Source organism: Puma concolor, chromosome E2, assembly GCF_028749965.1.
Source record: "Puma concolor isolate L17-30 chromosome E2, mPumCon1.1.hap2, whole genome shotgun sequence".
Taxonomy (NCBI): domain Eukaryota; kingdom Metazoa; phylum Chordata; class Mammalia; order Carnivora; family Felidae; genus Puma; species Puma concolor.
The window spans coordinates 10,384,608-10,398,021 of NC_141681.1; the positions used below are offsets into that span (position 1 = coordinate 10,384,608).

The 13,414-nt window shown below is 46.0% G+C and overlaps 1 protein-coding gene across 2 annotated transcripts in view; it reads right to left on the minus strand.

Annotated features, from left to right (window-relative positions):
* Positions 1-13,414, minus strand: part of WWOX (WW domain containing oxidoreductase) — a 984,564-nt gene that overhangs the window by 921,865 nt on the left and 49,285 nt on the right. For both annotated transcript variants that reach the window (XM_025920763.2, XM_086688854.1), the window contains exon 5: positions 12,821-12,927. In XM_025920763.2, the coding sequence (XP_025776548.1) occupies positions 12,821-12,927 (107 nt within the window). The remainder of the gene's footprint in view (positions 1-12,820; positions 12,928-13,414) is intronic.

Sequence of the window (13,414 nt, forward strand, 5' to 3'; positions counted from 1 at the left end):
CTCTGCGCATCACCTCCCTTGCACTGGACCGTGCCCCCACCATCTCAGTTGACTACAGCCTGCCCACAGCTCCTTCCTCGAGGACGCTGCTTAGAAGCACCTGAGAAAGCATTTGTCATGAGTCCTAGAAGAACTTCATTCTTACCACACTCACTGGGTTCTGGCATGGGTTACACCTCAGAAGTCGTCCCTCGCTTGTGAAACCCTTGATGGTAATGACAATATTCCAAACTGTTTTCAATCACCCACTATACGAAACTCATTGTAGACAATTTATAAGTATTTCTACCATTAAAAACATAGTCTGAAAATCTTCGTCTAGTGGGGTAACTGCGTGTGAGAACATCTGATTTTTGTAAACAAAGTTAAAACTCTGCCCCTGACCTTTCATTAACAACAACAACAAAGAGAAATCAACCAATCACTCAAATAGCCTCAGAATTGTAGAGTGTTGCTTAACTTTTTTGTGACTCAGAATCCCCTGGAGGGACTGCAAAACACTGATTGCTGGGCCCCATCTCCAGAAACTCAGATCCCTTCAGGTCTCAGGTCTCAGGGTGAGGCCCAAGAATTTGCATTTCAAACAGGTTCTCCAGTGATGCTGTAAGCTTCCGGTCAGGGAAGGGGCTTTGAGCAGGCACTGGGTAGCTTCTGCAGCATGGGAACCACAAGGACTAATCAATGAATCACTACTGAGACCATTAGAGATGTGTCCTATCCTCCTCTGCCTTAAAAACAGCACCCTCCCAGCCCCCTTTTCATTTTTGTCTTCAGATGGCTCACAATTTGATGTAGATTTTAAGCATCCTGTAATTCATCAACTAATTCTCTCCTGGCTATACATTCCAAGTAATTAAAGTTCAGTAATAACTTATTCTTTCTGCTCCAGCACCTGCATTTCATTTGTTTATTTTCCCAGAGTCATAAATCTGAAAGGCTGTCAAAGTGCCACAATATTAGTGCAATAATCAAAGTTAATTAGTCCTTCTCAATAAACAACAACAAAGCCATTACAAAGATGCATTGAAGCTTCTCCCAGCTACCCAGTTTACAGATCACATTGTGGCTGGAACAATTAGACTCTGAGAACTGCCGGGTAAATGAGTGCAGTGTTCGGCAGTCATTTAAAAGGAGACTGTGCGCTTCATTCACACTGATTCATTAACTCCAGGGAAGGCAAAGCGGGTCTGGGCTCCGCATCTGCCGCCTGCAGAAGGATGCGGTGACAGACGGAGATCCCCCCAGCTGCCAAGCCCTGCCATGCGCATCCCAGACCCCAATAATAAAAGGAGACAGGGGTTGCAGAGCGAGGAGAGGGGCCAGCCTGACCGCCAACTTTTAGTAACCCGATGTCTTCAATAACTTTTGGTTTATTATTTAGGGAATTTGAGAGATGCAGGTGTTAGGCGGATTCTGATGAGAAGGCAGCCCAGGGAAACTCGGAGGGCAGGACCGGAGCCGGCGGGTAGGAGACACTCGGAGAAAGAGGCTGCCTTCAATTTAAGAGAGACCTTTGTCATTCGGAGGTGCTGCCTGGCAGGGAGGAGCTTCCCCGTCAACGTCAACCGGGAGAGCAGGAGCCAAGGCCTGGAGATCTCTGCTCAGGGATGTGTGAGTGGTGTGCACATGGGAAAGAGGTCAAACAAGGTGACCTGGACAGCTGACGAAACCCTAAGAACTTAAGGTTCCTTGCATTTGGAAGCAATCGCTGGGCGAGGGCTCATGTCTTGCACTGAACTCACTGTCCTGTTCCTCTCCAGAGATCCTTCTCCCCTTGAGGCATGACCCCCGTGCGCGTTACCCACCGCTATGTAACACGCATCCCCAAAGCGTGGTGGCTTCAACCGGTAAGAATTCGTTACCGCACCAAGTTTCTATGGGGTCAGGAATCTTGAGTGGTTCTGAGTCAAGGTCTTTCATGAGGTTGCCGTCAATCTGTCGGCCAAAGTCACCTGCAGGCTTGAGGAGGCTGGAGGGGTCCAAGGGGGCTCACTCTCGAGGCTCCTGGCAGAAGGCCTCAGTTCCTTGTCACGTGGGGCTCTCCACAGGGATACCTGAGCATCTTCACAACACAGCAGCTGGCTTCCCCCAGAGGGAGTGATCCAAGACAGCAGGCAAGGAGGAAGCCTCACACCTTTTACGACCCTTCCTGGGAGTCCTACTCCATCATTTCTGCCACATGCTATTCATTAAGGGTATCACTAAGTATAGCCTGCGTTCAAGGGGAGGACAATTGGGTTCCACCTCCTAAGAAGAGTATCAAAGAACCTGTGGGCAGATTTTAAAAACACCACGAATACCTCTGAGGCCTCCTTCTAGTCATGTCTGCATCCTCTAGTTGACTAAGTGCAGGGACTAGTTCCACAGGAGTCCCCTAGGGGCACCAAGTGGATTTTTCTCCACTCTTCTCCCTCAGCAACCCCAGCCTCTGCAAAAGGCCGGCCAACTCCACACCATCAGCACCGGGGACAAGGATGGTCACCTCTCTGCTCCCTGGGAGGGAAGGAGGTGCCTGCTCCTTACCTTAGCTATTAAAGGACACACTGATGGGAAGATGAAGGCAGGTTTGGCTGTGTCCTCGTACTCTGATCATTTAAAAAAAAAAGGGGGGGGGGGTAGAAAGGAAATACATTTTCCAACAAGATTTCTGGGACTATTTGTCTAATTTAGGGAAATGATGAGCAAATCAGCCTGTCCAGCAGGTACCTGGAGGTTTTCTGAGTTTTTACTAGGAGCCACATTCTGTACAAGAGAGGCTATGTCTTCTGACACCCAATTTCCAACACGGAGCGGGGGAAGGGGTCCCCACACCAACCAACAATTCTCCTATAGCAGCAGTGTGTCCAAGAATTCGCCTCAGTTCTGACACCATCTACCTGGAGATCTCATCAGATCCTACAGGTTATGGGTTCAGTGGGACAAGACTGGCTCCGGCCCAGGCGATCACCTATGCTTCTGACCAACAGGCTACAGACTGGCAGTTCCCATAACCCTCTCCTTGGACTTGAGACTCCAGTCACCAAGTCTAGCTGTTACCTGTACTTCAGACTGACCAGCTATAATCAGAGGTTCCCAAACCCCCACTCTGGGCTTGATTGATTTGCTACAGTGGCTCATGGAACTCAGAACATTTTACTCACTAGACCACCGGTTTCTTATTAAATGATATAACTCAGGGCAGTCCGATGGAAAAGATAGACAGGGCAAGATATGTGAGAAAGGGCACAAGCTTCCTTGCCCTCTCCAGGGGCGCCACTCTCCAGGATCTCTGTGTGTTCACCAACCCAGAAGCTTTCTGAACCCTCTCCTTTTTGGGTTTTTACGGAGGCCTCATTACAATCAGGCATGACTAAGTCACTGCTCATTGAGGACTGAACTTGGTCTCCAGCCCCTCTCCCCATCCCAGGGGTCCAGGGGTGGGACTAGAACTTCCAACCTCTCATCACACAGCTGGCTTCACTGGAAACAGGCCCCCATCTTTGGGTGGGGCCCAAAACTCACCTCCTTAACAAAAGACATCTCTATATAGGGCTCTCCTCACTTGGGGAGGTCCAAGGCTCTTAGGAGCTCCTCCAGAAACAGGCAGGAAGACCAAATACACGTTTCTTGTCATACATCACAAGATCACAATATGTGTTATTTCACTTCATCCTCACCATGACCAAGAGCTATCAAGGACGTAACCAAATTTGCCCAGGGATACCCAGTGAGCATGTGCTCGAAACTGGATACGCTCCCTAGCCTGTGTAGACTCCAAAGGTGGGGTTCCCTCTACTCCACTGGGCTGCCTCCCTATAAATTAAACATTAGTCTATTTTGAATACACAGTTAAAGTAAACCCTGATTTATTACAGTGTGTGCTGCTCCATTCAGAGACTGGCTGCCTTGTCTACACTGCATCTCCATATTTGTCCTTGTGTAGGAGGTTTTATTCTTTCTCGTCTCTGTTTAATCTAACACCTGCAATGTCTGAGAGTCTCTGTAAATGGCCCATAATAAATATGAAAAACAGTCTCAAGCATATTTTTTTCCTCTTAAGTAATGAACAGAGTCTAAATGCCTAGTGGCCAGAAGGAGGCCTTTGAACCAGTGGCTGAACACCATCTCAAGATGAAATCTGTCTCTTCAAACTATGTCAAAATTGCTTAATAAGAACTCAGGGGACCCCATATTAATGAAAGGATACATCTGCTTTGGGTTTCACATGATTGGGAGTGATGGCTTGGATCTAGCCATTTATGCTCGACTTTCACTCTTTAAAACTCCACGGTTAATCACAGCCCTCGTTATACAAAGGTTACAATGGATATAAAGTTTGAAAGATTCAGTTCAAGACTGAGAGCAGTGACCAGGGGAAAAAAAGAACGCAAAACAAAGACACACAGACAACGATCAAAGAACAATGAATGACACCCAAGACTATGTCAATGCAAAATTTTCGGAATGAGAAATGAAACAAAAAACTTGGAGGATAGGACCAAGCCCAAGTTTGGGGCATTGTGGAGATACAGACAACTCAGAATATTTTAGCAAACAATTATGTCGATGAGGGAGAGGCATAATTTATTGCCTGATACAGAATCTTTCCTGAGCCCGTGACAAGAAAAGTCAAAGACGCAACTCAAATAGAAGAGTAAATACCCTGTATGCCACTTGAAGTTAAGTCTGGGAAGGAGACAGAAGGAATGAGCTTCCTTTGGGGAGGGGAGGTACACCAGCTCCGTCAGATTACCAAAAGGCACCCAGAAGTTCTCTTTCCTGGGATATCAGTACCCTTATTATCATGAACAGAAAAATGCTCACATAGAAACGCCCAAACCTCTATGAATACAATCTTTGGCTAAGTCTTTACAGAGGCCAGTCTTTTGATATAACACACACCAGGAACTTGGGATTAGGTGGCAAGATGGCTTTGGAGTCAGGCAAATATGGTTTCATACCCAGGTTCCACCCTGTAGCTCCCAGCTGGGTGAGCTCAGGCAGGCCTTTTCACTCCCTCTAGCCTCCAATTCCAAATCTGCAAAGTGGGTTTAACACATAACATGGATATTTCATTGCTAAATGTTAAGCATCATGCCTTGTAGAGAAATACATCTGAATACCTAACCCCATCTGCAGGGGATGATCACACCATGACATTTGAAAATGGAAGTGTCCTAAGGGAGAACTCTAGAACTTTATCTTCACCTGTGTGTGTGCACGCTTATTGATTTAAGCAAGTGGTTTATATGGTTCTTGCTGGTTCGCAGACTTGTTTATACCATACTTTATTTATTGAAAATCCAATACTAACACATAAAAACAATTTTTTAAAGCTAAGAAATGAGGAACCAATCCAGCAGCTGATTTAAGATGAATTTTTCCCAATAATCCACAACTGTTAATAATATTAATAGTTTTTATATTTTTGGTTTAGCTAAAGATCATTCAAAACGACAGGGATGAGCCCTACTGTGATGTGTTGAATGACAACCATCTTTCCCGAGCCAAGTCACCAGCTCAGACGAGCATCAAGCTTGTAAATTACCCACCCCAAAGGCTGCTCGCTCCCCTGAACACACAAGCCACATAAAAGAAGGCATCCCACCACACCTAAGGCCTTTGATCTGGAAAGTCAAGTTAAAGGATGTCAGCTTTTATTACCAAAGGGCAAATTCCAACAAATGCCACAGCTCCACCAGATCATAAAGGACATCTGAGGGAGCCTAACGGTAGCTCAATTCCTCCAGGGCTCTTAAGAAGGCATGCAATTCAGCACTAGGCATCCCACCCCATCGCTCTCAGTATCACGTCATGAAAACATAGGGGGCTGGTGTCTCCGAAAAGCACAGCAAAGTCAAGTGTCGAACCCATGTGCCTAATACATTGGTTGGCATCAAGTCCTCTGTATCTGAAAACACAACTAAAATCATGATTTCTGATGCTTATCAATGAGGCTGCACCATGACATAATACCGGCAGCTTTCCACATGCCTGCCCTCCAACGAGATAAATAGCCCCCGTATCAAATCTATTGAAAACCAGAATAATGATGACACTTCAGTCTCACCAGCATCAGACTGTGTGGTTACAACCAACCAGGCATGCGCTCTCCCTGACACATGCATATCCCATTACCTCTGACTAATAAATCTTTTCTTTTTACCCCTCATCTCCCTGCTTTCTCAATAACCATTTTGGTATAAGCCATCGCTCGCTGTTCCTGATGACTGATCCCTTAATCATCTTTCCTAAATATATGCAAAGTGTATTTCTTTGTAAATACAAAAGAAAAAGCAATCTCATAAATAATTAAGATGGCTTTTCAAATGACAGTTGAGTGCTAATATGAGCTTCACTGGAAAATACTAATCAACAAACTAAATACACATCTAATAAAATGTAGGAGTCCAGACACAGGAAGACCGAGAAAGAATTCATTGCAACCCCATTTGAATCATGCTGATAAACATCCTCCCTAAAGCAACTCTTGAAGCCACTTGGAGAGGTTAAGAAGAGTAAGCATCACTCGTACCTTCATGTATAAATAAGAAATTATTATTATAGTTATTAATAGCAGCAGATAAAATTTAATTGAATACTCAATCTACCCTCAGCAATGCGTTAAAGACTATACATGCATACGGTCAATGCATTTAATAGAGCCGCTTATGTCTCCTGGCATAAATATTGTTGTCTGAATTATTGTATTGTTATAGATGAAGAAACCGTAGTTGAAGAACTTAACGAATTCACTCAAGGTCATAGGGTGTATTTGCTTCTATGCTTCGCCATTAGAACACAGCATATTTTACAGCAGTGGTCATCAGCTGGAGATGACGTTCCCCACCAAGGGACATCTGCCCAGGAGGCACCCTGAGACCCACCCAGCCTGCCTTCTCTAGACCTCTTGGGAATCTTGGCTAACACACCCAGGAGAAAACGAGAGCAGCTGGGCTGGATCCCGGCTGCCTTCTCCTGGCCGAGAGCACACCATCCTAACCATTCCTAGGAAGACCTGAGGTTCAAGCCAAATAAAAACACAAGTCAGAAAAGCATGGACATGAAGTCTTCCTTGGGGACCAGAGCTTCTCACCAAACTAAACATGGCTGAGTCACTCCTCCCTTATGACAGGGGAACAGGTCCAAGCCACAGTCTGAGGACTCGCAAGTGGGTCGCATAAGAATGCCAGTGGAGGACCATCAGCCCCTCTTCCCAGACCAGGCTACTTTTGGCCAACTCCTCGATTATCTCAGTCTCCAGTAAACATTAGAACTTCAGCACATTCACTGGGCCCCACATGTCACCAATGGGCAGCCCCCATATGTGAACTCTCTTACATAATAAGCAGATAAGCTAAGGGCCTGGCATTCATGAGGCAGGCTTGCTTCCCCTGCCCTTTCAATCCCCCTAGCAACCCCAGCCACGGCCCCACCGCTCTTCCTCCTGCACACAACTGATGTGTGTGTAGACAGGAGGGGGACCTCAGTCCCAGCTGCTTCGGTGCTATTCAATCTCCTTCTTCCCCAGAACCAAAAGCCTCAGTTCCCAAGTTATAAGAATCTAAAAATTCAGGAATGGTAATAAGGTGAGAGAGGAGGAAGGAAGTAGGAGCCCCCCGTAGGCCTTTCAAGAGCTCTACCCCGGGTTGCCGGAGTCTGGTTGTGGTTGTTTCTAAAGTACATTTTGATACCTCATCAACTATTGCTCATTGCATACAATCCCCCTTGGAGGTCCTCGGATCTCAGGGTGGAGAATGGGACAGGCCACATCTCCATACACAGAGCAATAAACCATCCTTGGAGAAGTACTTACTGAGTAAAGGAAATCCTAAACCACACAAAAGAGCAGGGATTCAGACACACCTATCAGTGTCCCAAATGTAGAGAACTTGCATGGAATCCTACCACAGAGACAGTGCTGCTAACTAAGAGAATCCACTCCATCCTGAAAACAGGAGAGTAAACTACCTACTCAGCCAGCCCATTCCGTGGGCTCCTTGGAATACCCAGGAAAAAAAAACAGGTGCTTGTCTTAGAGGGGACACTAGTCTGTAATCCACTTAAGGATGTGAATGAGGTAGATCACATCCTCATACGGAGGGCAACTTAACAACATAGGCATGAACCCCAGATCCAGAGATAATTCACTGAAATATGACTGGGGACTGATGGGCCTCCCTACCATCCCTCCTTTTTAAATTATGCTGAATGGATTGGCCTTTTAAGAGGGTAGTTTACTTCTATACTGTCCATGTTATCCGATTTTAATTGTTTTCAATTCGTATTACTAACTTTCGAGCATCCCAAACATCTCAGCAGGAGGGAGTTTTCCCGTGAATTAATTATTAGCAGTCTTAATTGCGTATAGGCTCTTAATAGAATTCCATATGGAATGTGTTTCCATTTAAGTTATGTTTTACTAAATAGCTAGATTCCCCCCCCCCCAAAAGTGTTTTGAGAACTCTATAAAGGATGTCTTGAATGAAAAGGGATTGCTGAGGACAGTAAGATACCTAAGTATTGCTTCCTCTGAGACACAGGGTTAATCCTGAAATTAATCCCTCAACCAGCATCTAGCAATTCTGAAAGCAAAGCCTGAAAGGTAATGAACATGCATGATGCCAATATTGGGAGAAAAGCCACGCCGTGAGGTGGACGGACTTTGGGACTGGAGGCCAAGTGTGCCAACTGTGCCAGGAGCCTGCCTCTGTGCTCATCAGCCACATGACTCTGGGAGGACCCCTGAGCCCCTGAGCCCTCCACCGCCTCTTCTAGAAAATGGAGAAGACCAGGCTTTTGTATCTCCTGAACAGGGATATGAAGTGCCTTGCCCAGGACCCAGCACATGACAGGGACTCAATAAAGAGCGGCTGTCAGGTGCCCCACGGTGAGCAGGAGAATAATGTTCCACTGGCTTGGAGGCAGACACGCGTGTTCTGGAACACAGCAGTTCTAGAATGTGCCGTGAAGGCAGGAATAGAAAGACCAGGCAGGGAAGAACAAGTTGGGGAAGGAGGCGTGAACTCCATCTTCAGAGCCAAGCTGAGAAGGCCCGCGGAGCCCTGGCACATGCGAGCCAGTGCTGAGCCAAACGGCCCACAGACTTCTGAGCGAGCTTTTGCTGCAACAAAAAACTTTGGATCGTTTCGAGAACCTCCCGTGAGGCACCAATATGCTACAGTACCTTCCCAGCTCTGCTACTGATAGGATTCATCGTGGATAAAGTATGAACACGCTCAAGCTGGCTAGCAGCTGGAAAAACTGGAGTCAATCAAATTGACCTTGAGAAACGCAAGGAGGTGGCATTTAAGGATGTGCCAGGTTAAATCGCAGTGCAGAGATGAGGTAAGGAAGGGCCTGAAGGAAACCAAACCAGCAGGTATGGAGGGTGGGGTAGTGAGGGGAGCTCCAGGTGGATCTCGAAGGCAGGCATCATGGTAATAACGCAATGACAGAAAATGGCTTTTGGTGCTAAATCTGAGCTCCCATAATCATCATCTAAGGGGAAACGAGGAAAGAGTATAACGATATTCGCAGGGAATAAGCCAACAGATGAGACAGGACACAGAGATCAGTCTACAACCTACAAAATCTGATTTAAATGTTTGGACGGCCATGTGAGTAAGATTTGTTTTGCTCCCATCTCCTTCACTCATATGCCTGACAGTGAATACTTTTGGGTAACTCTTCCTCTGGGAGCACTGTTTGCCCGTGGACATCAAGTTACTAACATCGTAGCATGAAAGTGTACAAGGATACGTTCTGTCCTCTGAAACCTACTCCCAAAGCCCAATTTTGGCTTAAAATGCAAGACAGAGAAACAAAATGGTGGGTCTTTAAGCTCATACCATTCAACCTTCTTTGTCAGAAGGAGAGAGGAGGAAACTGAGGCACTAAATGGATTAAGAGGCTTGCGAAGGCCCCACTTAACTAAGGCTAAATAGGGCAGATCCAGGGTTTTCTGCCTCTCTCCATAAAACAATGGCTATAATGAGTTAAATACAAAATGTATCTGTTCTCACATATGAGGAATAAAGATAATCTTTGAAACGCATAAACATTTGTGTTTTAGTATTACCTTCTAAGACAAGTTTACATATTAGTAACATCGTACAATATGGTTCTTGCAGTATTACGAGGGCCACTGAATTTGGTTTTTTGCTAGTTTAGGAATAACATCAAATGGGCAAAACTGTGCAAGTTTGACACTGCCTGTTGCTAGCTAAGTACTCTTCCACCAGCGAGACAAACTGGTATCATACCACCCAATGCCAGCTGAGAAGCTGCTACCAAAATTTTAAGTACAAATGCCCTTTGAATCAGCGAGTCCGCCGCCAAGATTCTGCCCTGTGTAACTTTCTGGATGGAACACTGGATGAAAATGCAAGCGACTGAACTTTAAGACAGTGTCACTTAGCATAGCGAAACAAGGCAAACAACGCAAGGTCCAAGAAAAGGAAAAGTGCTCAGTTAAATTACAGTATAAGCACACGACAGAGATTACACAGCAGTTCAAAACATGAGGTGGATCTATATGCACTGATAAGATCTTATGGGATTCACTGAAATACTCCAAGTACACAACAGTACGTGTATGTTTACTAGTACATACAAACTTTTGTGAAAGAATATACAAGAAATGGTTCATAGTATTTACCTTCCAAGAGAAGGCCTGGGAGGGACTTTGACTTTTTATTTCATACCTTGCCGGTCCTGTACAAGTATTCAGACCATACGCACATGTTACCATTTTTTGCCTTCTACATCTCTAAAAGTGATTACTACATCACCTAATATAGGTTATTACTTAACTTTAGACTCACAGAGATGGTAAGACCCTCAGAAAAAAAAATGGGCCCTGTTATTTCTGTCTTAATTTAACTCAAAACAATCCACAGAACTCAAGACAAGGGTTCATTTGAAATATACTGAATTTCAGGGGCGCCTGGGTGGCTCACTCGGTTAAGCATCCAACGTCAGCTCAAGTCATAATCTTGCAGTTTGTGGGTTCAAGCCCCACGTCGGGCTCTGTGCAGACAGCTCGGAGCCTAGAGCCTGGAGCCTGTTTCGGATTCTGTGTCTCCCCCTCTCTCTGCCCCTCTCCTGCTCGTGCTCTCAAAAATAAACATTAAAAAAATTTTTAAATACATAAAAAGAGATTTACTGAATTGGAAATATTTCATTTGAAGTATACTGAAAAGGCAGAAATTAATCTTCCTTTTCTTTTTTTTTTTAAAGTTTATTTATTTACTTTTGAGAGAGCATGAACCAGGGAGAGGCAGAGATAAAGAGAGAGAGAGAATCCCAAGCAGACTCCACAAACCCAAAACATCAGACGTTCTCCTACAGGCACCATGGTGTGTTTCTTCGGACGGCAAGAAGTCTTCCACAGCGCCCAGGAAAGGAAGACGGCCTCGGCAATGGCTGTCCGACCACCCTCCCGCTCTGCTCCCAGCCACTCGAGGGTCTCCTCCTCCCAGGGCCGCCACACAGTCCATGCCCCCTGCCCAGTCTGACCTTCTCCGTTCCCCGCCCCCCACCCCCCCGGGTCTTTCCTGAGATGTCAGCTCAGTCACTTCCTTCTCGGGGACTCTGAATGTCCCCACGTCCAGGCGTTACTCACCATTTCCAAGAACGACGTACACTTCCTAGGACCTAGTACTGCCATGTCAAGTTTTCACTGACGTTTACGTGTCTTTGGTTAAATCACACTTCCACCCTGGGCTGAAAGTTCTACAAAGACAGGGTTTCCTTAACAGAAGACCGCAGTACCTATGACAGGGTCCACGTCATAAATACACGAATACGAAACGAGCGAATGAAAGAACACAGTCTACACTTCACACTGAAGCCCAGCGATCCTGTTACACAAGTGACCAACCTGGGCCACTCTCTGGCTCAGACCCGCTCATGTCTTCTTCCTCACTGACTCTGAGGTCCCAGTGACGCCCCGCAGCACCTGTGTCCCCCTCTTCCCCTGCCATTTGGCTCCAGCCACACCAGCCTCCCTGCTGACCCTGAATCCTCCAGGCACGCTCCCACGCCCAGGCCTTTGCAGGTGCCGCTCCCGCTGCTTAGAAAACACACCCCCCGGGCACTGACGCAGCCTGCTGCCTTACTTCATCCGAGGGTCAGACCAGACGTCACAGCCTCAGAGGGTTCTCTGCGAACTGCCCAACCTCACGTAGTCCACGCTACACCTGTTCGTCCCTCGCTCTGCTTTACCGTGCTTCACAGTGTTTATGACAACTTGGCAGTGTGTTCGGTATTAAACGTAATGACCCCTAACAGTCTGTTTCTCCTACAGAAGGCAAGCCCAGGGGAGGACAGGGACTCTGTTCTGTTTGATATGCTGATTCCTTAGCCTCAAGAGTACTGCAGGCCTTCGGTAAATGTTTGTGCACAACACCCACATCCACACAGAGAGAGAAGAGCAAAAAGTGAAAAACAGAGATAAGGTTAAAGCCCACTGCCCCCGCCCCCACCGCCTTCTAATCTTACAAACCGTAAGCATAACAAACCCTTAGCTGCATACACGGCGTTAACGACATTTTATTTTTCTTAATAAATGAGCTGCATGAGTAAACATTCTCAAACCTCTGACTAATAAAGAAGATGACATTGACAATGAACCATAAACAAACGTGTGGATAATAACAGGCTTGCTTGCCCTTTCATTCATAAAATAAACAAAGAGAATATGACTTTAAAAATAAAGAAAAACGTTATTCCAAGAGCAATAAACTTTATGCACTGTACTAAAACCTCCATGTGTTTATCCGGCGTGTGTATCTGACAATTAAAAAAAAAAAAAAAAAAAGGTCAAGTGCTTGCTTACCCATTCTCCTAAAATGCGTGACACAGCTTCATTGGCCCTTGTCATATTCCTACAGGCGAGGATCACGTGTGCACCATGGAGGGCAAAAGACTTGGCAGTTTCAAACCCTATGGTTTAAAGGAAAGTCAACATTAGAAAACACAAATGCAAAACATTGACTCAGCTGAACGGCCTTTACTGAGCACCACACACATTACCCAAGTGGCTCTCAGCCAGAGGCCATCTGTCCCCTGGAAGACAGATGCAAACACCGAGAGACATTTTCAGTGGTCACGACTGGGGATAAGGTGCTATTGGCAACTCGTGGGTAAAGGCCAGAAGTGCTACAAAATACCCTACAAAGCACAGGATGGTCCCCACGACAGGGAAGCACCTGGCCCAAAGTGTCAGCATGGTTGAGGTTGAGCCCCATCCCCAAGATGAAGGCCAAGCCATAGGAAGAGATCACAGCACAGTTTGCCATTTAATGACCATCTGAGAATGAGTAGATCCTGTGCTCAACACAAAGAATAAGGAAGAAAGACTCAGACATGGTCACTGTCTTTGAAGAGTTCATGGTTTCTCTGCCGCTCCCCAACGCTCACTCTCTCTCTC